The 26515-nt window shown below is 37.1% G+C and overlaps 1 protein-coding gene across 4 annotated transcripts in view; it reads left to right on the top strand.

Moving 5' to 3' along the window:
- Positions 1-20644: 20644 nt before the first annotated feature.
- The window catches only part of KIAA1958 (KIAA1958 ortholog), an 84027-nt gene continuing 78156 nt past the window's right edge, over positions 20645-26515 (top strand). For all 4 annotated transcript variants that reach the window (XM_029920808.1, XM_029920807.1, XM_029920810.1 and 1 more), the window contains exon 1: positions 20645-21815. In XM_029920808.1, coding sequence (XP_029776668.1) covers positions 20645-21815 — 1171 coding nt within the window. The remainder of the gene's footprint in view (positions 21816-26515) is intronic.

Below are 26515 nucleotides of genomic sequence, written 5' to 3'. Positions count from 1 at the left end.
CTGTATTGGGAGTCCCCAAGATTATCCTAGGCATAATGATTTGCTGGTGAACTCACAGAACTCAAAAAGCTGTTACACAGTACAGTTTATTACAGTGAAAGAAAATAGATTAAAACCAGCCAGGGGAGAAGTCAGGTGAGTGAAATCCAGGAGAAACCACGAATAAGATTTCAAGTATGCCTTCCCAGTGGAGTCACATAAAGACACACTAATTCTTCCAGCCACCTATGTGACAGAACGTGTAAAATATTGCTTATCAGGGAAACTCAACCAAGCCATGGTGTTTAGGGTTTCTGTTGATAGTCACACAAGCACTGCAGTCTACGTGGTTTCCAACCCTCAAGATACCAAACTGATACAGTGTGGCTCAAGGCCTTGGACATACAAAAGTACCTTTAACAGGCAAGATAACCATGAATTTAGAGGTTATCTCTTGGGAGCTGGTCATGTAGAGTTCTCTTTTCTTTGAACGTGCCAGGGTTGAGTTCCCCTAACCTACTGAATTAACCCTTTACTGCATGGGCGTTTTTTTTTTTTTTTTAGGTTAAGGAAATGAAAAATTGTGGAAAAATATACATAACCTAAAACATCACCATTTTAACAATTTTTAAGTACACAGTTCAGTGGTGTTTAGTATATTCATATTGTAAATTATTGTACAACCATCACAACTGTCTCCAGAACTTTTTCATCATCTCAAATTGAAAACTTAATATACCTATTAAACAATAACTCTCCATCTCATTCTCCCCCACCCCCAGGTTACTACTATTCAACTTTCTGTTTCTTTGAATTTGACTTCTCCAGATAATTCATGTAAGTGAAATCATACAGTATTCTTTTGGGTTTGGATTATTTCACTTAACATAATGTCTTCAAGGTTCATACACACTGTAGCATATATTAGAATTTCATTCTTTTTTTCACACTGATACTATGCAGGCTTCAACTTGAAAACATAAGCTGAATTTTTTTGATAGGTTTAAAAAAAATCTTATATTTAGGCACACCTGGGTACCTCAGTAGGTTAAGCATTTGACTTTGGCTCCGGTCATGATCTCCTGGTCCATGAGTTGAGGCCTGCGTCAGACTCTGTACTGACAGCTCAGAGCCTGGAGCCTGCTTCAGATTCTTTATCTCCCTCTCTGGCTACCCCTCCCCTGGTCACACTCTGCCTCTCTCTCAAAAATAAATAATAAACAAACTTTTTAAATCTTACATTTAACAAATTTATATAATTGATGCTCTGTGCTAATCTTTAGAATGAATAAGAAGAGGTTTGAGTATTCATCTTGGGAGTGTGGGGTTTTTGATGAAATTAGAAAAAAGTAGAATGTAGTATCCTTCACCAGTTTCATTTTGTTCAACCAGGTCAGGAAGAGGGATGATTTTGCAGAATTGTTTTTTGGCTTCTTCTGTTTTCCTAAGGGCCTCTCTTAGTTCGTGGAGATTTAATCCATTCTTTTTTAAAGTATTTATTGTATCATCTTTGAAAATTCTTTACATTTGCTAACTGGTCTAAGTCTGGCAGACATTAATTTGTTAAAATGGATTTGCTTTGATTATAGTGATTCTCTAGCATTTTTTGGCAACTTTTTCAAATCCTGTGTTTTTGGAAAACTTATAATTTCAGTTTACATTCATCCTTCTTTTATGTGGTCAGGTGTTTGTGGCATCCAAAAAAATCAGGGAGTAATGTAAATAGGTTCCCAGAAATAGACACTCATATTTGGGTGGAGAGGAGTGAGTGGAAACTGGTCAGTTCAGTTGGTGAATTTTTTTGTGCATGACAGCTTTTGTTGTTCACAATGTCCTGATTATAGAGTCAAGGTTAGTGAGCATGTGGTAGTGAGGACTCCTATATTTTATCTGTGGGGAGTAGTGAGTGTCCATAGTCTGTTAGAGATAATTTAATTTAGTTCACTCCCTCATTTAGGGCCTGAAGTGACTGAATGTTCCTCACAGAAATCCCTGGAATGTGCTTCTTTAAGTTGTCACACTTTAAACTTTCCAAAAGTTTGGCAGACTGACAGAGGATTAAGGGTCTTTGGTTTCAAGCCTTTATAGTTCCCTTGTTTCTAATGGCTAGTCTGCTTATACTGTATTCAAAGTAATCCATCTTTAGTGTTTATGAGGCTTAATGTACATGCAAGTATAAAAATAGATGGCCAGCCTCTGGGAACCAAGCTTGTGTTGGTCAGGGTCGTTACAAGAGGCAGTCAACCACTCTTAGCTTGAGAAGCTTAAAAATCAGTAATCAATGTATTTTTCTCCCACCTCTGCATGGGACAGTGATGTTCAGTGTTCAAATATATTATAATGCAGAAATGATTACCAAGAAATCATCAACATGGGTGAGTTTGGATTACAAATTTAATAACAAGGAAAATCCTCGGCTTTACTTTTCCAGCACCTTGGCCAGGTCCTCTGGGGATTGTGGAGCCGTGGTGGGGGCTCTGAAAGTGAGACGAGGGGGGCTTATCGATCTTTTAATAAGTTCTTTGATAACTCTCAGGAACTTCATGTCAGCATAGGGCTTCCCTGCCATTCCTTTGGACCACTGCAGCACATCAGCCCTTTCTGATGAGGGAAGGGGAGGGGACCACAGTGAGCCTGGTGTGGCCACAGGCTCCAGGAGCATCACCCACGAGGTGGTATAATGTGGTGGTTATCAGCACTGACTTGGGCAGACTACCGACTATCTTGGTTTGAATTCTGACTCCTTGATTTACTAGGAACGTGACAGTGGGTAAGTTTCTTTAACTGTCTGAGTCTATTTTTTTATTTGTAAAGTGGAGATGCTAATAGTATTTCCTCATAAAGGCCAATGCATTAATATATCTGGTGTGCTTAGAGTAAAGCCTGGCATTACTAAGTGCTATGTCAGTTGTTCTTATTATTATCTTTACTGTTAACTTCATTTCTTAGGGTTTTTTCTCTGAAAAAAAAAAATTCTAAATTTTTAAAAATTTATTTCTCATTAAAACAATTTTAAAGTTTATTTATTTTGAGGAGTGAGAGGCAGACAGAAGAGGAGAGAGAATCCCAAGCAGGCTCCACACTCTCTTTCTGACATTTCTGAATAGGTCCAGTCTGTGCTTTATAAGATCTAGTGGTACCACTCATCACAGTGATGATAATCAGTACCATTTACTAGGTTTATTTGTTTGAGTATTGGATTAATGACACTTTTACATAAGCGAGAGTAAGATTCATACTTGATTTGCTCACATTGTTCACAAGGCCTGCTAAGTGTTCAATAGCTATTTATTGAATGAAACTGTTTTAGTTATGAAATAACTCACCAGTAAGATGTCACTGTATCTCTAAAATTAGCAGAGATTTTTATTTTTATTTTAAAACACTTTCTAAATCATTTTTTAAAATTTATTTTTGAGAGAGAGAGAGTGAGCAGAGGGGAGCAGAGAAAGAGGGATGCAAGAGAGGGAGGTGGAGGATCCAAAGCAGGTTTTACGCTGACAGCAACTAGCCTGATATGGGGCTTGAACTCACTAACCGTGAGGTCATGACCTGAGCCAAACTCACACGCTTAACTGACTGAGCCACCCATGCGCCCCAAAGATTATAAAAAATAATGCTATCATACCTAGGTGGAGAGCTGAGGAAAATAGACACTGTGAAGTACCGCAATTGGGAGCTGTCTCTCTGTGGTAGACTTTATCTTGAAGGCAGTTGATTAAAAGAACTAAAGAAGCCTCTGCTTTTGACTCTTTGTATAGGCATAGAGGTATATGAAAGGGTTAATATAAAAATATGGTCACTGTAGTACTTACACTAGTGAATAAATGGATTCAAACTAAGCAAAATGTCTAAAAGTAAAGGCTTATTATAGTATATTCATCATTGAAAATCACTGTAAAAACATGGTTCTCAAATTGGCTTTAAGACAGTCACCAAACACTTGATAAAACCAGACTCTCAAACCCAGCCACTTGATCAGTGAATCAGAATCTCTAGAGTTGAGCTACGAAACAGGATCTACATTTTCTAACAGGAAATCTTAGTGATTTCAGTTCGCAGCTTGATTTGGGAACCACTGTTAGAGTTGCTCTCTAGTTATGCATTGACTCTCAGTCAACTGAGTCAAAGGTTCTACACATCTTCTAAAGCCAAATGAGAAGTGCCTGGGTGGCTCAGTCAGCTAAGCGTCCAACTTCAGCTCAGGTCATGCTCTCACAGTTCGTGAGTTTGAGCCTTCCATTAGGCTCTGTGCAGCCTGCTTCGGATTCTGTGTCTCCCTCTCTCTCTCTTCCCCTCTCCCGCTTTGTCTCTCTCTTAAAAGTAGATTAAAAAAGTTTTAAAGCCAAGTGAAATACCAGCTGTATTAAAATCTGTGGGGACCCTCAAAACAAAAAAAGAGGACTTCAGAAGAATCAGAAAAAAAAATCTGGAAGAAGGGAAGAAAAAGAGATCAGATTATCCAGAAATTTAATTAGTGCCAAGTATCTAATGCATGCTAAAGAAAAGTCAACTCCATACCTTCTTCCATCTCCCCAAAATTAGTAGATGAACTTCCCCAAAAAGAATAAAATATTCTCTCAAATATTGAAGCAGCAAGACTTGGTTTGGAGGTAGTAGTTGTGGTTGTGGGTACCATCTTCCCGTTACAGAGCATCCATCTTAGAGCTCACCTCCAGACAGCATTTTGAAGGAATATTTCATTAAGAGTGAATGAACTCATTTATAGTTTTGCCTACCATGGGCAGTCCTGAGATCCATGAGCAGAGGCTGCGCAAGTAAGGAGTTCAGGAACAAATAAGACTGAGATCTTGTACCACACCAAGTGTGTGTTCATCCTCTTATTTGATAGGTACCTCTGGGGAGCCAAGTGAACCTTGGAATACTCTAAGACATCTCATGTATCCCTTGAGGAGATCCAGGTTGCTCTTGGTTTCTGCCTTTGTATGTCTAAGGGAGACTCAGCTGTCAACTGTTCCCAACTACCCTCTGCAGCGAGGGTAGCATCTGTTGCCTTCAAAGCCAAGTAGCTTCTGGCTAAGATCCTTGGAGTGGAATGGACACAGTTCTGAAAAGTTTACTGCCTTGTGTACACACATATACTCTTACTTAGTTCACAGACCTATGGCTTTTCTCTGATTTTGTTGTTATCTGGGTATTATTACATAGTCCCTTTCACTTAAGCTGCTTTAGTGAGTGTGGCAAGAGGTTGTAGTGGGCTTTCTGGGTCTTTTTCTTTCTTTTCTTTTTTAAGGATTTTATTTTTCATTTTAAAAAATGTTTATTTTGAGAGAGAGCAAGTACGAGTGGAGGAATGGCAGAGAGAGGGAGAGAAAGAATCCTAAGCAGGCTTCATGGTGTCAGCACAGAGACTGATACAGGGTTCAATCCCATGAACTGTGAGATCATGACCTGAGCAAAGTCAGACGCTTAAGCACTGAGCCACCCAGGCGGCCCCCAGCTACAGGAATTTTAAATGATGCAGTATTAATTATAAAATAGATAAATAGGTCAGTAAATCAGAATATAAACTATAAGACTATAAGGGAAAGTAAAGGCATGTTTTGTGCTTTTGCCAAAGGGACTATAATATTCCATCAAAACCATATCAATTTTTAAAATTCCTTTGCATTTTTAAGGGAAATAGTCTCATTCCCTCCTTCTTGTAAGTTTTCTAAGACAAATGCTCTGGCCTCAAATTAGAGGGTTTAGTCATATTACCAGTGCCCTGATATTTAAGCCATTTTGATATCTATTCAGGATTTCTAAAATATTTCATTTTATGAGCAACAATAGGTTATTCACATTCCTAACCCATGTCACTGACTTATCATCTCATCTAGAACACCACTTGGAGTACTCACCATGCTTGTTCCTAAAAATGAGAGAGTGGAAGACTATTAATATGATATATACATGGTAGCTTTAAAATTTTATTCCCATGAGCATGTATTTCACAATAATAAGAAAGACCTGTATTCCCTTTTACTGAGAATAGAATCAGTAAAGATAAAAGAATTAATTTATATATTCTATAATTGTATCCATATATAAGAATTATATAATTGTTATCCATGTTAATTAAATTATTAGTACATTTAAAATGTTAATTTAAGGTTTATCCACTATGCATAAAGTACATCTCTGTCTGAATGTTTCATTTTTTTCTACAAGCTTTAGAAGTGTAGCAGTAGTATAAACAAGATGCTTTGTAAAACCTAGTAATTTTGGAAACCAGTGGCCAGAGATGAATTCTTAGAATTGAACCTTCCCTGTAGATTCCTCTGCATAGAAATGTGAGGATGTGTTGGAGTCAAAGGTGACCTGCAGGATTTGGACTTCAGCAGCTGAGGAGATGGTAATGCCATTTTTTAAGATATTAATTTGGATATTAATTGTCAGGATATGTACCTGATAACCAGATTCATAGGGGTGGCTGAAAACATTATCTAGTGAGACAGTAATATGAGAAGACTGCCAGGATCACTGATACACTCTAGTTTTAAAGGTCAAAAAGAAGATGAGCCCCAGCAAAGGAAACTGAAAAATAGCAGAGTGTGATGGAAGCTAAGGAAAGAGATATTTTCAGTTGAGGCAGAGAACAGCTGTTTAAACTGCTAAGAAGCCAACAGACAGAGAACTTGAGGAGTATTAGTTGAAGTGCTTGATGTGGTTATTGGCGATGTTGGTTAGAGCAGTTCCAGTGGAGAATGGAGTGGCATGTGTATTTTCACAATGTTTTCTGAAATCCGGGGTCATCCTGCCTTCAGTTTATTTACTGAGGTGGGGCTGTATTTCCAGCAGCATCCTGGATACAGTCTTCATTATGAGACCCTGCTATGCTACCCAAGTCTTGGAAAATTCTATCAGGAGAATGAAGGTATGTAGTTTTAAGGTAGCTAAAAATGCTGGCATCACTCACTTTGAGATAGAATTTGCAGTTTTTCCATTAACTATACTTCTTTGAGTGGGCTGTAAAGCATGAACCATCCTGTCAAATCATGTTCATTGATGGGAAAACCACTTTAAAATGTGATTGAATAATATTACTGGTTAACACATATGGAACAGTTTGTATGAATGGAATGCCACTAATTTTAATCCTTTTCTAATAGTATTTACTACAGTTACTACATTTTAGAAATTTAAAACTTGAATTATTGGGAGTTATTAAGAATTCTGAGGTATTTATGGGTATTTTGTTGCATTGATATTTTTGAAAGCATTTTTTGATATAATATCAGTATCAAATTATTCACTAAGATTAAGGTGTTCATTCTACACGACAGTAGAAATTTTGTTAAAAATTATTTTAAAAATGAATTTGATTTTTTTTGGCAATTGCATAATTAGCTTGCCCGTGACATAAACAGATATTTCATGTTAAGATTTCTACTGGATCAGCCTTTCAAAGAGATGGTGGGCAGCATTTGTTAGGAGAGCAGGTGGACTGTGGTGGGATGGATAGGGCAAGTAGTACTTTGGAGAATTGCATCTTTTATCCTGACCTGGGGGGCGGGGGGCTAGGATGTTTCAGAATAGCTGTTCAGGGTGAGTATATGATGGAATTCCAGAACCTTTCTGAGGACCCTTGCTTGTACTTACTCTTCTACGTGAGAGTTTCTTCCCTCCTCCTGCCCTTCCCTCCCCCTTCCATCTGTGAATTCCTAGTAATTTTTCAGCTCTTTGCTTAAATACTACCTTCTCAGGCTTTCTCTGATCCCCTAAAATAGAACAAGTCTCTCTGGTTTTATGCTCTCTCAGCACTCAGTGGATTGTTTTTGCAGAATTCTTGTGAAAATTGCAACAGAATTATTTCTTGTGGAATTTGCTGTTTGTCCCATCCCACCTGCCTCCTTCAGTTCCATATAGGCACAGATCATGGCCGTCTTGTTCATGACAGAATTCTAGTACTTAGGGGCATTTGTTTAAAAAAAGGGTGCCACTGAAAAGACCACATGATTTCTCTTAAAGTCTGGGACCAAATTTTAAGGTGGCTGCAGAATAGGTCTTAAGGCTGGTCTAAGGCCTATTTGCATGATTCCCAGGGATGTCTGGGTGGCTAGGCCTTGTTCCGTTATGCTGCTGTAAATTTAGTGTGTACTTTGATGAATCTTTCTTAGTCTAAGGAGTCTGAGAAAGTTAAAGGAGGACCTAATTCTCCTTCTTTTTTTTTTTTTTTAATGTTTTCTTTTATTTTTGAGACAGAGACAGAGCATGAACGGGGAGGGGCAGAGAGAGAGGGAGACACAGAATCTGAAGCAGGCTCCAGGCTCTGAGCTGTCAGGACAGAGCCCGATGCGGGGCTTGAACCCATGAATGTGAGATCATGACCTGAGCTGAAGTTGGAGGCTTAACCGACTGAGCCACCCAGGCGCCCCAAGAAGGACCTAATTCTTGACTGAGTATACTATCACTGTATGCTCTCTGGATCTTGTTCCTTCATAAGTGTACTATACCAAATTGTATTTTATATATTGTAGACCATTGAAATGGGGAAAAGAGTCTAATTTTAGGTGAACAATTATCAAGTGATTATTCTAAGCATTTTACAGTATGAATTAATTTAATCCTTACAGTAACACTATGGAGTTGGGATTATTCTTAGCATAATTTTACAGATTAGCAAACTAAGGTGCAGAGAGGTAAAGTAACTTGCCCAAGGTCACATAGCAAATGGCAGTGGAGTCCCATGCACTGTCCCGTCTTACATGGAAGTGGTCCCTCATACACATCCAGAATAGTCTGTGTGCAGAAATCCTTCAGTTTTATGCACATTAAGATAGGGCTTGGGGGAAAGCAGTGAGTTTGTAGAAAGTTTCATGTGACCCTCATCTAATCAGATTTAGCTGTAACTCTACCAGTGAGGCTCTTCTGGGAGAGTCAGAAGCTTTTACCTATACCAGTCAGTGGAGAATGTTCTCTGCCTGATTGACCTGATTTCCTTCTGTAGCCATCCTGTTATAAATCTTGTTTTGACTTGCCAAGTCTCATCTCTCAGGTAACCGAACATTGACGCTTGCCAAATGGTGTCTGTGCAATCACAGTTTAAGTTCATACATTTCATTCCCTTTCATCTTAATTTCTTATATAAATGGTCAGAGAAATGGAAATACAGGGAGAAAATGGTCACTGCTGAGAGACAGGAAGGTTAGCCATGAATTGGCAAGGCCACGCGCCTCTTTCTCTCCCCCATAACGTCCATCCAGATTTGAGAAAATCCCTAAATGAACTCTGAACTCAAGGAGTTCAGAGTTAATGGAGCTGTTGTTAATGTTATTTTGTATATTCGGTTTTTATTTTCTATGAATTGTGCAGAAATGTTCATAACTGTTTTGTGTTTACAGTGCATCATTTTTTTTTTAAATTTACATCCAAGTTAGTTAGCATACAGTGCAGTAATGATTTTGGTAGTAGAATCCAGTGATTCATCCCCTACATATAACACCCGGTGCTCATCCCAGTAAGCGTCCTCTTCGGTGCCCCTTGCCCATTTACCTCATCCCTCCAACCAAAACCCCTCCAGCGACCCTCAGTTTGTTCTCTGTATTTAAGAGTCTCTTATGTTTTGTCCTTCTCCCTGTTTTTATATTATTTCTGCCTCTCTTCCCTTCTGTTCACTTGTTTTGTATATTAAATTCTACGTAAGAGTGAAGTCATATGAGATTTCTCTTACTCTGACTAATTAATTTCGCTTAGTGTAATACGCTCTAGTTACAGCCATGTAGTTGCAGATGGCAAGATTTCATTCGTCTTTATTTCCCAGTAATACTCTATCCTGTGTGTGTGTGTGTGTGTGTGTGTGTGTATGTGTGTTTGTGTACACATCACATCTTCTTTATCCATTCGTCTGTTGATGTTGATGAACATTTGGGTCTTTCCATACTTTGGCTATTGTCGATAGTGCTGTTATAACCATTGGGGTGCATGTGCCTCTTTGAAACAGCACACCTGTATCCTTTGGATAAATACCTAGTGGTGCGATTGTTGGATTATAGGGTGGTTCTGTTTTTTGAGGAACCTCAGCACTGTTTTTCCAGAGTGGCTGCACCTGTTTGCATTCCCACCAACAATGCAAAAGGGTTCCCCTTTCTCCAGATCCTTGCCAGCATCTGTCATTGCCTGAGTTGTTAATTTTAGTCATTCTGACTGGTTTGAGGTTGTATCTCATTATGGTTTTGATTTGTATTTCTCTGATGAGTCATGTTGAGCATTTTTTCATGTGCCTGTTAGCCATTTGGATGTCTTCTTTGGAGAAGTGTCTTTTCAGTGTCTCTTGCCCATTCACTGGATTATTTGTTTCTTGTGTGTTGAGTTTGATAAGTTCCTTATAGTTTATGGATACTAGCCCTTTATCTGATACATCATTTGCAAATATCTTCTCCCATTCTGTTGGTTGCCTTTTAGTTTTGCTGATTGTTTCCTTATATCATTTCTTTTATCAGTCTCATTATATTCATCAAGATATCCAACTATTTGATACCTCCTTTTGGGTGTTTAAAAGCACCTCAAAGTAACATGACAAAAATCAAACCTTTTCTCAGTAGCCAAGTCAGAGTCTATTAACTTCTTTCTTCCTCTCACCACCCTTATCCAATCTTTCATCTTCTACCTCTTACTTGATTTTCAAATCTATTCCCTTCTTTCCATCCTTCTGATACTATTCAAGGCAGGTTACCATTATATCTTACCTGAATTGCTGCACTGTCTTTCCTAACTGGATTCCTGCTTAGAGTCTTTTTTTTTTTAAACATTTATTAATTATTGAGAAACAGAGAGAGACAGAGCATGAGCAGGGGAGGGGCAGAGAGAAGGGAAGACACAGAATCTGAAGCAGGCTCCAAGTTCTGAGCTGTCGGCACAGAGCCCGACATGGGGCTTGAACCCAACAAACTGCTAGATCATGACCTGAGCTAAAGTCGGACGCTTAACCGACTGAGCTTGTAGACATGATCTCTTCAACTATGATCAGGATGATGATTCTAAAGTCACTTCCTTGCTTAAAACCATGTAATACTTTTAAATTATCTCTATAAAAAGTCAAATCTTTTACATGACCTATAAGACCAACATGATCTAGCCCCTGCCTACTTTTTCAGACATAATCCTCCCCCACAAAAGTAGAGTTAGTCATTATCCCCATATATGGAACTTCTGTTGTACCACACTCAATTAATTGACTTAATACTAGTAAACTCTAAGTTTCTCGAAGTCAGGAATTCTGGTCTTATTTCTCTTTATTTTAGGAATGCCTTACACAGTGTGTATTAGGTTTCCTAGAGCTGTCCAAAAAATACTGCAACCAAGTGGCTTAAAACAACAAAAATGAGGGGTGCCTGGATGGCTCATTCAGCATCTACCTCAGTATCAGGTCAGGTCATGATCTTGCCATGGTTAGATCGAGCCCCCTGTCAGGCTGAGCTCGCACTCTCTCACTTTCTCAAAATAAATAAACTTTAAAACAACAGCAACAAAAACAAAAATGTATTGTTTCATAGTTCAGTCTGGAAGTCCTAAATCAAGGTATGATTTTTTAATTTGCTAAGTACAAAGTATCTTTTAGATTTGTCTATTTCCAAAAATTGCATCATGGAACATGGCACTTATAACATTTGAAGACTGAAAATATATTAAAGTAAAAGCAAATATTATATAATTTGAATTTTTTATTTTTTATTTATTTTTATTTTTATTTTTATTTTTATTTTTATTTTTATTTTTTTAGAGAGAGAGGGACAGACAACGTGATCAAGGCAGGGGAAAGAGAGAGAGAGAGAGAAAATATGAATCTGAAGCAGGCTCCAGGTTCTGAGCTGTCAGGACTCGATTCCACAAACCGTGAGATTATGACCTGAGCTGAAGTTGGACGCTTAAACAACCAAGCCACCCAGGCACTCCTGAATTCTTTATCTGTAAGCTCACTTTTTAAAAAATGCTTATTTTTGAGAAAGAGAGAGAGAGAGAAAGTGAGCAGGGGAGGGGCAGAGAGAGAGGGAGACAGAGAATCTGAAGCAGGCTCCATGCTGTCAATGAAAAGCCCGACACGGGGCTTGAATCCTCAAACTGTGATATCACAGCCAGAGCCAAAGTTGATGCTCAACCTACTGAACCACCCAGGCGCCTCTGTGAGCTCACTTTTAATGTTTGTACTAATTTATGTATCTTACATATACATTTTTTTAAAGAATAGATGGTTCCTACATTTTGGAAAGCTATTTTAGTCCTTAGTAGGAGTAAATACCCTTTCCCTGTCCTTTCACTGTGGTTTTAAAGTATCTTCTTTCTGCACATTATTATGCATTAATATTGGAACTTTTTTCTTCAGACTTTTTTGGGTAAAATTCCAGTTGTTTGGATATTTTCCATTTGTAGCATATATTATAAATTGTATCCTTTAATGAAAATATGGGGAAATTATGATTATGTGATCTACTTTTAGATTCTAGGAGTTGTAGTTAGTGAAAAAATAAAATAGGAAGTATATGTCATTTTCAATAAGTAAGAAAAACATAGAAACCTTATCTCTGGCTTTTAAAGGAGCCATACTTCCTACATTTTCTTTTCTTTTCTAGCTTTGCCGTCCCTGGTCTGTTAGTTGAGACATCATCAGTGCTTTTCAGACTGTACCCATGTTTCCTTAGACAGCATTAAAAATTACATAGGGGATCTCCTGAAAGAAGGTAGCAGTGTTGAGTGTGTTTAATTTTGATGTATATCTTTTCCACCCCTGGATTATTTATATTCCATTAGCAGTTGATGGAGTCCAGTTTATCAAATTTTTTTATGGCTCTTGCTTTTTGCAACTTAACAAACCTGTGTCTTCCCTAAGGTCACAAAGATACTATCCTGTGATTTCTTCTGGAATTTTATTAGTTTTAGGTGTTAGATCTAGGTTTAAGGTCCATTTTGAGTTAATTTTTTTAGTTTGTTTATTTTTGAGATAGAGAGTATGTGTGAGCAGGGGAGGGGCAGAGAGAGAGGGAGACACAGAATCTGAAGCAGGCTCCAGATGTGAGGCATGAACCCACAAATCGTAAGATCATGACCTGAGCTGAAGCAGATGCTTAACCAACTGAGCCACCCAGGTGCTCCCATTTTGAGTTAATTTTTATATGTGGTTTAACTTAAGGTTTTGTTCTGTTTTTGTTTTTAATGGCTGTCCAATTGATTTAGCATCATTTGTTGAAAATTTTTTCCTTTCCTATTGAATTGCCTTTGCCTTTGTTGAAAACCAGTTAACCAAATACGTGTGGGTCTGGTTCTGAACATGCATTCTATTGCATTGATGTATGTATCTATTATTTTGTGAGCATCCCATGATCTTGATTACTCTAGCTTGAAATTATTCTGAGCCTCAAAATTAGGTATAGTGAGTCCTCCAACTTTATTCGAATAATTTAAAGATTTTGCTTTGGTTATTCTAGATCCTTTGCATTTTCATATAAATTTTAGAATCACCTTGTCTATTTCTTCTAAAAACGCCAACTGGAATGTTGATTTGAATTGCATTGAATAGATATATCAGTTGATAATAATACCAACCTAACAATATTGAATCTTTCAGTCCACAAATATAGGATTTATTTGTATTTATTTACGTTGCATTTAATTTCTCTTAGCAGTGTTTTGTTGTTTTTAATTATAGAAGTCTTGGACATTTTTGTTAGATTTATTCCTAGGCATTTAATACTTTTGGCACTACCTTAAATAGAATTTTTAAAAATTTAATTTTCTAATGTTTTGTTGTTAGTATATAGAAAATAATTGATTTTTAAAACTATTAAGCTTGTATCTCACTACTTTGCTAATAAATTCATTTATGAGTTCTAGCAGTTTCATGAATTCTGTGGAATCTTCTACATAAACAGCAGTATCATCTACATGTAAAACATTTTTATTTCTGCTCTAATTTTTCTTTTCTTTAAAAAAACTTTTTTTTAACATTTATTCATTTTTGAGAGACAGAGCCTGAGCAAGGGAGGAGCAGAGAGAGAGGGAGACACACAATCCGAAAGAGGCTCCAGACTCTGAGCTGTCAGCGCAGAGCCTGATGCAGGGCTCCAACTCACTGACTGTGAGATCATGACCTGAGTCGAAGTTGGAGGTCCAATTGACTGAGCCACCCAAGCGCCCCTCTATTCTAATTTTTCTACCTTTTATTTCTTTTTATTGCATTATTTCAGTGGCTCTGACCTCTAGTATTATGTTGAATAAAAGTGATGCAAGTGAGCATTCAGAATCCTGATGTTGGGAGAAGACGATTCAGCCTTTTACATTAAGTTTCATATTAGCTGTAGATTTTTTATAGCTATCCTTTATGAGTTTGAGGAAATTCCTACTATTATTAGCTTACTAAGAGATGTTTGGGGTTTTTTGTTTTGTTTTTGGTGGTTTTTTGTTTTTTAGAGAGAGAGAGAGTGGGTGGGGGAGAGGGGCAGAGGAAGAGAGAGAGAATCTTAAGCAGGTTCTATGTTTAGCGCAGAGCTTAACATAGGACTTGATCCCATGACCCTGGGAACGTGACCTGAGCTGAAATCAAGGGTTGGACGCTCAACTGACTGAGCCACCCAGGTGTCCCTAAGCATTTTTAATTGCAAATGAATATTTAATTTTGTCATCTGCTTCGTCTACATCTTTTGAGATGATCATTTGGATTTTTTCTTCTGTGAACTATTAATATGTTGAATTATATTGAATGAGTTTTGAATGTTCAGCCAATCTTGCATTCGTGGGATTAGTCTTGCTTAGTCATGATGTATTATCCATTTTAGTAATGTTTTGTAAACTTTTTTTTTGTATAAAATAGGGTGTTTATCTGTAATTTTATTATAGTATCTTTGTCAAGTTTTGGTATTAGGGTTATGCTGTTTTCCTCGGACAAGTTGGGTAGTCCTATTTTTTGAAAATATTTGCATGATTTTGATATTATTTCTTCCTTGAATGTGTGATAGAATTTACCAGTGAAATGTTTCTTTTGGAGCAGATTTTTTTTTAACATTCAACTTCTTTCATAGATATATGACAACTAAGATTTTCTGTTTTTTCTTTTGTCAATTTTGTCATCTATCAGCAATTGACAGTTAGTGGTACTCAAACAACAGCAACACCAAATCCTTTGAAAGGTTCAGAATCTTATAAAGAGAGGGACTAAAAGGGCTGTGGGCAGATTGTTGCAACGGAAGTGAGGTGAAGCCAACTTGACATTCACTGGTATTTAGCTGGTTATTCACTGGTATTCATTGGTACTTTGTCAGGTTTTAGAAAAACGACATAATCTTTTCATACCCTTATTTTTTCTTAGAAAGAAATTTTTCTCAAACATTTGAAAGAAAAATATTTTCATGGACTGTCTTTATGCCCGGTGTTGCCTTGAGTCATTTTTGTCATAATGTTACTTAAATATGTATGAACATAAAATTTATGCTTATAGTTCTGAGACAGCTGTAAACTAAAACAGTCATACAAATTCAACCAAAATTAAACTATAAAAACAACATAAACTCAAATTAACTTTAATGTAATAGGGAACCAGATTTGAGACAATATCTTTCTACTATTACAATGTCAGAAGCAGTGTCATATGTTAAGTTTAGGAGCATAGGCTCTGGAGAAAGACTAAGGTTCAAACTTTGGCTCTACTACTACTTTGTTCAAGTGACTTAGTTTACTCATTTATAAGATGAGATTAACAATTATTTTAACTTATTATGATTATTATTATAGTTAGGATTATTGGTATGTCAAGTCTTAAAACAGTACTTGCTAACTAATAATGTTGAATAAATACTAGCTGTAATAATAGTTTTATATTCTACTGAAACCTTAATGATCAGTATTGGGTTTAATAGAAAGTCTGACTATATTTAATGGGTTTCTGATTTTGACTTTAATAATATGAATCCAAATATATAGAATGTTTGCTTGTCTAAGTTAACATACAGTGTAGAGATAATAACTTTGTAGCCTTGTTTGCTAATTGGTGATAACCAAGTCTCATACTTAACCTAAACCCTGCTAGTCAGGACTCTTTGAGTTTGTTTTTAATCAGGTGTCACGTGATAACTCTGTGAAGCAGTGTGCCTAATCCAGTCATAGCCCATATCAGATATGGAAAATACTATCTGAAGTTATTTTTAATTCTTAAAAATGTAGAAAAAGCATTTTTTTCAGCACAGAGCTTATCATCAGACTATTGAAGGAAATCAGTAGGTTCTAGAAAGGATTTATTTTTAGCGGCTTGGAAATACCTTAATTGTCTTATTATTGATTCTGTTTTTATTAGATTTAGAATATATTGCAGCCTATTGATAACTACTCCTTGTCAGCTTGGACTCAATCCATTTAATTACCCTAAATATCAGCTAATTATGCTCTCATAACTACTTGGTTAACATTGGTTGCCTGGCTGAAATACATTAATAGTGATACTGGAAAAATATTTTCATTTTATCATACTCAAGAAAAGTTCAAGAGCCTCTTCATGAGATTGCCAGTGAATTTTAGAATGTAATAAAAGTGACTTGTGATTACTGCCTATTGATTCTTCAAGGTTCGTTATTATAGAATTAAGTGGATAAGCTTTTAACAAAATTTGAAATTTTATCTACTTTGTCTTTTATTATATTTTTTTCTGGCTTGTGGGACCTTCAGTAAAGGTAGTATTTTACTACTGTAGCTTTTACCTGAACAGTAAGTTCTTTGGAGTTCTATGTGCTTATACAATTTTGTGTTTGGATTCTGCCATACTTTTACCTATTTGAACTGTTACAACATCTTTATTCAAATATTGTGCCATAATGTGTGTTATTTTCTTTCTATGAACATATGTATTTATTTCAACATTTATTTCTATGAACATATATATTTATTAGGGTCATTACCCTATGACACCTAAAGTGCTATATTTGCTTCACCATCACATATGCTATTTTCATGATGTCAAATCACGATCCCTCTCATTTGAAAATTATTAATGCAAAAGAGAAGTTTTGTATTTATATCTGCTAAAAAGGGAACAGCATGAACAGGTGTCACAGCAAATTAGAAGTTGAGTCACGTCACTAGGTGATTATGGACAATAATGTAAGTATAGATGCAAAGGCAATACTCGGATGTAAAGTAATTATTTAGATGACTCATAACATGCTTAAAATCATCATATTTTTGTAGAATCAAAATGAAACACAATTATAAATACTTTGGAATAGAACTATAGACCTCCCAAGAATTTATTTGTGGAGTCCAGTCTGAGAAACAATTGTACTGGGGCATGGTTCAGAGAAATTGAAGGATTCTGCTCTGAGGCTCCAAAATCCAGAGATGAATGTTATTTTTTGTGTGTCAGGTAGTAGTTGAGTTCAGCTGTGTGTAATCAAATACTCCAGCAACAGGGGTTAAGCATGATAGGGGCTTATTTTTCCTTATGTAATAAAAAATCCTAGATAGTTCACAGTTGATGCCATGACTTCAGGTGTCAACAGGGACCCAGCCTCCTTCTGGCTATTCTCTTCCATCTTTAAGTTCTTAATTTCATGCTCCCAATAGGGCCTTTGGAGATCCAGTCATCATGTTCTTGTTCCAGGCAGGAAGAAAGAGAAGGACAAAGGGCAAAAGGAAAAAAAGCAAAAATCGAACAAGTCTGTTTTTCAGAAGGCTTTCCCAAACCTCACTCAGTGACTTTTTTTGTAACATATTATTGGCTAGAACTGTGTCTCATGATGATTCCTATTTCAAGGGAAGCTGGGAAATATGTTTTAGGTGAGCATATTGCTGCCGCAACAATTGGGACTTTCTGTAAGGAAAATGAGAGAATGGATACTAGGTAGGCAAATAATTTGTCATACCAATTAAATATATATATTAGGAAACTAAAAAAACAAAAATAAAAACTCTCAGTCTTTCCTGCTTTTTTTTTAATAAACATTTTTGTTTTTTTGAGAGAGAGCACATGAGCAGGGGAGGGGCACAGGCCGGGGGTCCAAAGTGGGCACTGTGCTGACAGTAGTGAGCCCAGTGTGGGACTCGAACTCAGGAACCATGATGAGATCATGACCTGAGCCAAAGTTGGATGCTAAACCGACTGAACTACCCAGACGCTCCTTTCTCTCTTTTTTTAAATTAAGTTTTTGATTTTAAGTCCAATATGGTTAACACAGTGTTATACTAGTGTTAGGTGTACAGTATAGTGATTCAGCAATTTTTTACATCATTCAGTGCTCATCGTGATAATTGTAGCAGTCTTTATCTCTTATCTGCATTTTTACTTTAAAGTTATATGAAAATATAAATAAAATAAGTTCCTAAATTCCTAAAGAATGAAGGGAACATAAAGATCATATAGTCCAGACATTTTAGCTTAGAGGCAATCTATCATTTGTTTGAGGCCAGACATCAGTTCCAGGACTAGAATTGAAGTTCCTAACTCATATACCAATAATTGTTCCTTCCATGTACTCTGCTGCTTCTTAAAATCTGGTTGTTCATGTATTAGTCTTCTATACACAAGACAGGTGTGGTTGGTTGTACCACTGATGAGAAAACCCTCTGTTTCCTTTAATAATTAAAATAAAAGTGATAGGAGGAAACTTTGTTTCTTATTTGAGGGCCTTAAATTTTTTTTTTAACATTTATTTATTTAGAGAGAGAGAAAAAGAGCTCAAGAAAGGGAGGGGCAGAGAGAGAGGTAGAGAGAATCCCAGGTAGATTCTGTACTGTCAGTACAGAGCCCATTGCGAGGCTTGAACCCAGCAAACTCTGAGATTGTGACCTAAGCCGAAATCCAGAGTCGGATGCTTCACTGACTGAGCCACCCAGGCGCCCCCTTATTTGAAGGTCTTATATGTTCACTTTGTTAAGTGTTGATGGCACTGACAACATTTATATGTTTATTCGTTCATTCTTCATTCATTCACTTATCATTAATAATAGATAATAAGATCTCAAAAACAGGACCATATTGTATTAATATCTGTATCCCCGAGTAGGCCCTCATTGATGAATGAAAAATTATAGCCTCTTATACTAAAATTTTTATAATAAATAAAAATTTTAAAAGTTATAGTTCCCATCCTCAGGTAATTCTCAGTCAAGAATGTCAATGATAACAGTACAGAGATAACTCAGGAGATGATGGAAATACACGTGAAAAGAATTTGAATAAATTTCTGAGGCTGGAAGAAGGTCTGGAAAGACTTCAATAGGAAGTGGTCTCATGTTGAGTTTTGAAAGGATTTTCCAGATAAATAAAGAGGGCTGCACATCAAGCCAAAGAACGAGTGTTTAGAGGCCTAGTCAGGGGTGAGAAACTTTAGAGGAGACCATAAAAAATGTGGGGGAAATCCCATGCTAGTAGGAAATGAGGTTTGAGGCGTTTCTGTGGTCATGACCACATCAAGAAGCCTCATAACATGTGAAAGGTTTCACTTTACCTAACTCTGCTGATGAGGTGCCGTGGAGATTCAGATGTGCCCTTTCGTATGACCACCTGACATTATAGTTAGACCTTGGTACCTCAGTGCAGAGCTCACCTACACTGAGGCACCACTTGTCACTCACAGCTACAGATGAACAAGACCAACTAACCACACATCGAGATCCTTGTTCCTCCTTCTCCATGCCCCCACCCCAGTTTTCCCCAGGATCTCCCTTTGGGCAGAAATTTACTTGGCCTTTCTAATCACATGCAGACTCTACATGCCCCATTTTACTTTTCTTGCCCATCGTGTTTTACTCACTCTTAACTCAGCCAAAGACCCATAACAAGTGATTCTTTTTGAAGTCTGTCCAATAAAGAATGGTTTACTCCTGTTTGGTAGTTGGTTATCCTAGGGTGCCCAGATGGTGCAATACACCAAACACATCTTTTACCTCTAAACTGTGAGATGAAAGGCAGTATTTCAGGAATTTCAGACAGTAAGGAGGCAGAAAGCCTGCTCCTAAGATTTGGTTAGAGTCCTGGCACCTGGCCCACCCCTCCTTGCTTCTGATCTACAGGATACCCACACCCCAGACCCCAGCAGGTGCACTCTAGTGGCTCTACTCCCAGCCCATTCTCCCTTCTCTGCTAGACTTTTCTTCCGCACTTCCACACTTGATTCTTTCCTCGGACTCTCAGTTGAATCATTTGCTTTCTGCTGCCCAGGAGAGGATTGACTTCCCTTCTGTGACTCATCCTAGAATAGATCTAAGCCTTTCTTAGTGCTGCCTTCAGTAATGAAGTTTCTGATGGCAGAGGGTAAAGTTGGAAGTGCATCTTCTTGGTTAATATAAATAATGCACACATTTTACTCTTAAGAGCTGACTAAACCTCTTTTTGTGACTTTAGAAGTAATGTACCACAAAAAAAGCTCACCTCTTTTTTGTTGCTGAATTTTTTTTCTTTTCCATGTTCTTCTATACTATAACATTGAAGGAAACTAACAAAAATCGTCTTGTCTCACAGCCATAAGGCATCAACTGTTCCTTTACTTTTCCCTGTATTCTCTTCCAGTCTCTGCCCATGTGCAGCAATATTAACTAGATAAAGTTTTGAAGTGCATTTCTTTTTTATGCCACATGATCATAGTTCAAGGATATTGAAATAATGGAGATATGGGAATATCTTGGGTAATAATGGCTTCTTATTTTGATTATTTCCCTTTAGGAAAGACACTGCTGATCCTGTAACATGGAGGATTGCCTTCATACCTCATCTGAGAATCTGTCCAAATTGGTCAGCTGGGCCCACAGCCATGGGACCATTTGCAGCCTCATTCCAAACCTGAAACACTTGCTTTCAGAAGGTTCCCATGGGAACCTCACAGCAATGTGGGGCTGTAGTGCTGGCCATGCTTATCACTGGCCACTGACAGCTACTTGCAGAGCTGGGTCCCAAGAAAGGGTCTGTTTCCAGGATAACAGAAGTTTTAACTCTGATAGTCCCAGTATAATCGGAGTGCCCTCCGAGACACAAACTAGCCCTGTTGAAAGGTACCCTGGGAGACCAGTGAAAGCGAAGCTAGACTGTAATCGGACCAGAGACTCTTGTGACTTCTCTTATTGCAGTGAGCCCTCTGAACTGGATGAAGCTGTTGAAGAATATGAAGATGAAAACACCCTGTTTGACATGGTTTGTGAGTCTTCTGTTACAGATGAGGATAGTGACTTTGAACCCCAAACCCAAAGGCCTCAAAGCATTGCTCGAAAAAGGCCTGGAATAGTTCCATCTTCTCTCCATTCCAGCTCCCACGCTCAAATGGTTGATGAATGCAGCAATGATGTCATCATTAAGAAAATCAAACAAGAGATTCCTGAGGATTATTACATTGTGGCGAATGCAGAGCTGACTGGAGGGGTAGACGGACCAGCCCTGTCATTGACACAGATGGCAAAACCCAAGCCTCAGACTCATGCTGGTCCCTCTTGTATAGGGTCTGCTAAGCTGATTCCCCATGTAACATCTGCCATCAGCACAGAGCTAGACCCACATGGTGTGTCTGCATCCCCCTCTGTGATGTCCAGACCGATCGTCCAGAAGGCTGCCAGGGTATCTCTGGCTTCACCAAACAGAGGACCTCCCAGTGCCCATGGCACCAACCAGCAGGTGGCCATGCAGATGCCTGTGAGCACATCCCATCCTAACAAACAGATCAGCATCCCTTTGTCTGCCCTGCAACTGCCTGGACAGGATGACCAAATTGCTTCTGAAGAGTTCCTGCCCCATCTGCCCAGCCAGGTCTCCTCCTGTGAGGTAGCTCTTTCTCCCTCAGTTAACACAGAGCCAGAAGTGAGCTCCAGTCAGCAGCAGCCCCCAGTCGCTCCAACCGTAACTACTGAGGCCACAGCACAGTGCATACCAGGTATGGCACATGAGGTGACAGAGTCCCTCATCCATGTACATCCGAGAATTCTGCGCCGTCAGCACTTATGAGACCATTAGCTCAGTTTGCTAGAATTCAGGCCTTTATTTTTCTCAGAAGGATAGAAATAATGAAATACATTACATCCAGGTGTTACTCTAAAGGAAATTCATCTGACTTAAGGCTATCCATCCAGTCGACGTACCTCAAGGCTGAGAGGACAGCTGTAGGATTGTGCTGTTGATATTGTATGGCTAGGTTTAAGGTTTATATCTAATCCTAAACTGAACTTTATGTAGGAAAGTTATTTTTGAAAAAGTTTTATTGTCTCCTATCAGTGTCAAGTATTTGATTGCTGTTTGAAGTCAAAATGATGTTGGGTTAGGCATATAATGACAATAGAACTGGTGCTTTTCCTTTATTATTTGTCTGAACCAGCTTGGCATTTCTATTCATGTTAGCTGGTGTTGCAGTTTAGAACAAGGTTTTTAAAAAGCAATAAATCTAAAAGAAGTATTTTTTTATCTCTAAAGTTAAGATAACTTGCATTCCTGGAATATGTCGGCCTAACTCAGTGGATGAGAGGAGAGGGACATCATCGTGTTAGGTCTCTGTCTGTAATTCTGATATTCTGATGTTCTGTAATTCTCACGTTCAGTGTTTAATCTGGGCTGTTACTATACAAAGGGGGCTTGGGTGTCATGCCTTTGGGTCCATTTAAATCTAATAATCCAGAAGCAGAAACAGGGAAAGATGAACAGACATACAGACCACAGAGTAGAGAAAGCAGAAATGTGTGGCACATTTTGATTTCATTTTAATCCCTCTCAAGGAAGTCCTGTATTTTGGGAAAAGTTTCCTAGAAGCCTGTGGTACCTGTGCCTTTACCCAATTTATGATTTTCCTGAGATAGTCGTGGTATTATTAATAAAGTACACAATGAAAATATTCGTATCCTAACTCAGAATTATGCTTTTCAGTTTACTCATTTTTCCTTCTTTTTAATATAACAGCTTTATCAAGATATGATTCACATACCCTAAAATATACTCTACTAAAGTAAACAATCCAGTTGCTTGTGGTATATTCACAGAGTTATACAGCCATCACGACTGTATAATTCAGCACCCTGTCATCACTGCAGAAAGGAGCCCATACTTAGCAGCAGTCTCTCTCAACCTCTTCCCAACCCATCAACCACTGATCTGTTTTACGTCTCTCTGGATTTGCCTTTTGTGCTCACTTCATGTAAATGGAATCATATTGTGTGGACTGTTGTGACTGCCTTCTTGCACTTAGCTACTTTTTTAAGTGTTACTTTATGTTGTAGCATGTATCAGGATTTCTTTTTATTGCTAAGTAGTATTTCATTATATGCATATACCATATTATTTGTTTTTCCTTTCATCAGTTGGTGGACATTTAGGTTGTTTTTCCTTTCTGGCTATCATGAGTAATACTGTTAATAACATTCATATACAAGTTTTTGTGTAGACATATAATTTCATTTCACTTAGGCAACTACCTAGAAGTGGAATTGCTGGGTATATTATAACTTTCTGCTTAAATTTTTGAGGAGCTGACAAACTATTTTCCAAAGTACCTCTGCCATTTTACAGTCACCAGCAATGTAAAAAGTTTCCTGTTCCTTAACATGCTCACCAATACTTGTTATTTTCCATTAAAAAAAATATTTATCCTATTAAATGCATGAAATAGTATCTCATTGTGATTTTGATTTCCATTATCCTAATGACTTAGTGGTCTTAATTGAACTCTTAAAATTTTTATTTCAATCATTTAATAACAGTATGGTCTTTGGCTAATCCTGGCATAATTTAGACACATTATTTTTATTAGGCTGCTGAAGGTCTTTGTACTAGGTAGGAAATCTGACTCTTGAGGCATATAGGATATAAGTCGTAGTACTTTTTCACTTAAATGGTTGTATCTAGCTTATTTGTGTTCCTCCCCCACCTCTTTTTAATGTATAAAATAGGAGACTTGACCTGACGGAATTTTCTGCATTCCCACTTAATTTATAATTGAGGGTAGAATTCAGAAATATATTTTGCACAGGGGTCCAATATGCCAAAACAGCTTAGTAATAAGATTGTTGTGTTACACATCCTTCCATGAACTTACCCAGCATCCATCCACTAACGTACTGCAGCTTAGTAATTCTACTGTATTATCCCTTCCACTAACTGACCCCAGATATTTTTCCTTCTGCCTGCCTAATGGATAGGAAGTGAGACGTCAAGGCTCTTTACTAAGTAAAATATGAATATCTTATTATATAATATCTTACTACATAAAATATGGATATCTTATATACTATATAATTAAAAAGAAACTTAGCCTATTTATCTTTATATAGAGTACATTCTCTTAGGGTTTTTTTTTTTTCTCTTAACGAAATTGTATTTTTTATAATAGCTATAAAAAGCAGGTATGGCCAAGTACAGCACATAACAAATGCAATCGTAAACAGTGACTTACCTTAACTCTTGCAAAGAGAATTGGTTTGGCTTGGAATTGAACCTTTAAGAAAAAAAAAGTATGAAGAGCTGGTAACAGGAATTTCCTAAGGAATTATTTTGATATTTTTTTGATCCATTGTTCTTCGGAAGGATATTATGTTGCTAAGATATCATTAGCTTTAAAGAAACACTATTTGTACTGGAAACATAACTGCAACAAATAAAAATTTGATTGACGTTTTTCTTTTGTGACACACGTAAAGTTAACTTAAATTTACCTTTGTTCTATAGAGCCCAAATTAGGCTCTATGCTCTAACACTTTTATTTATTAGTTTTGCATATTTATTATAGTGGGTAGTCTTTATTCTAAACATAAATTTTTTTAAATTTAGAATTCAGCACATCCAAATGTATGTAGATGGACCTTATTCAGTTTATAAAGTGTACTTGGGAATAAGCAAAGAAGAAAGCTTTTGAAAACTTGCTGTAAGCAAAATCAGGTACTCTTCTTAAAATGGATGTTGTATTAGCTGGAGTCCTTATCAGATCATTATAGAAATACTGCATATCTTTGAATAATATTTTTGAAATAAATAATCTGACAAGTGACTCTTGAATCAACCAAAAACAAAGAGAAATTGTTTCATTTTGTTTAGTTTACTGATGCCATTTAAATTGTATTCTCCTAGTGTAAAGTCATCCTTATTTGTGTTCAAAATTAAACTCTCAAAGTAATAAGATGTTAATCAAGGTATGGATAAAATTATTTTCATACCAACCCTGTTATACTACTCAATCCAAATCTTATCAACCAGTAATGAGGAAAGAGGGCATATATTATTAAAGAATTACTCTCTCCCAGCGGCTTAGATTCCATTACATTTTGAGGTTTTTAAATGTAAATTTGGGGCATTTGTCATAAATTTAAATCTCTGTTTCATTGTGAGTTGGGTTTTTATGTGCATATTTCTCAAATATACACACATACATCCAACTTACTTTATGATTTTGTACAAGGAGCCCTTTTATTAATCAACTTTTCCCCCAGATATTTTATAGTATCAAGAAATCAACTTTTTCTTATCAGTTTTGTAATATATATGTTTTTTTCCTTTGAAAATCCGCATCTTGGGGCACATGGATGGCTCAGTTGGTTAGGCATCTGGCTCTTATTTCATCTCAGGTCACAATGTCACATTTCCTGAGTTCGGCCCTGCATTGGGCTCTGTGCTGACAGTTTGGAGCCTGCTTGGGATTCTCTGTCTCTCTGTGTCTCCCTCTCTCTCTGCTCCTTTCCTGCTCACTCTTTCTCTCAAAAATAAATAAACGTTAAAAAGAATATATACATCGTTAGTTTTTTTCTAATAAATTATATGTATTCTATGTATATTAGAAATACTAACTCCGTCTACTTTTTTAAAGTTTTTACTTAGTTATTTTGAAAGAGAATACACAAGTCAGGGGGGTGCAGAGTTGGGGAGGTGGGAGAGAGAAAGAGAGAGAGAAAGAAAGAATGAATCCCAAGCAGGCGTCACTCTACCAGCACAGAGCCTGATGTGGGGCTTGAACTGACAACCTGTGAGATTATGACCTGCGCCGGAATCATCAGTCAGAGGCTTAACTGACTGAGTCACCCAAGCATCTCTCTCATAGTCTATTTTGTACGTTGGAAATACATTTCTCTCTTTACCATTAAAGTAATTTTAGTGTAATTAAAGTAATTTTGTTGATGGCATTTTTTGAGATGGATTTTCTTTATTTTTATGAGGGTTATTCTTTTCAGCCTTTTTTTAAGTTTAATTTTTTTAATGCTTATTTTTTTTCCATAATATTTTATTGTCAAATTGTTCTCTTTTTTCTGTTTATTTTTTTAACATATGCAATTATTTTCCATCATTTACAATACAGTAGTTACAATGACACTCCAAACAGAAAAGCAAAGTAAAAAATCAAAACCCCAACTTCTATTTCATGTAATTAGACTTATACAGAAATTAGAAGGTTATGTAACAACTAGTTAATCACCTAATTTCACAGCTATCTGAAGTGGCAGTCGTTATATAGCAGCTTATCTATGATACATTCAAGATACATGATACAATATATTACTTGTTCATAAGCTACAACACAGCCTGCTTAATACCTTTCCTTAAATTCCACCTCTATACTACAGTATACTTGAGGTCCATGCAAAAAAGTAGCTACCTTTTATATAG

This window comes from Suricata suricatta, chromosome 13, assembly GCF_006229205.1.
Source record: "Suricata suricatta isolate VVHF042 chromosome 13, meerkat_22Aug2017_6uvM2_HiC, whole genome shotgun sequence".
Lineage (NCBI taxonomy): Eukaryota > Metazoa > Chordata > Mammalia > Carnivora > Herpestidae > Suricata > Suricata suricatta.
This window is presented reverse-complemented; position numbering and strand designations above follow the sequence as displayed.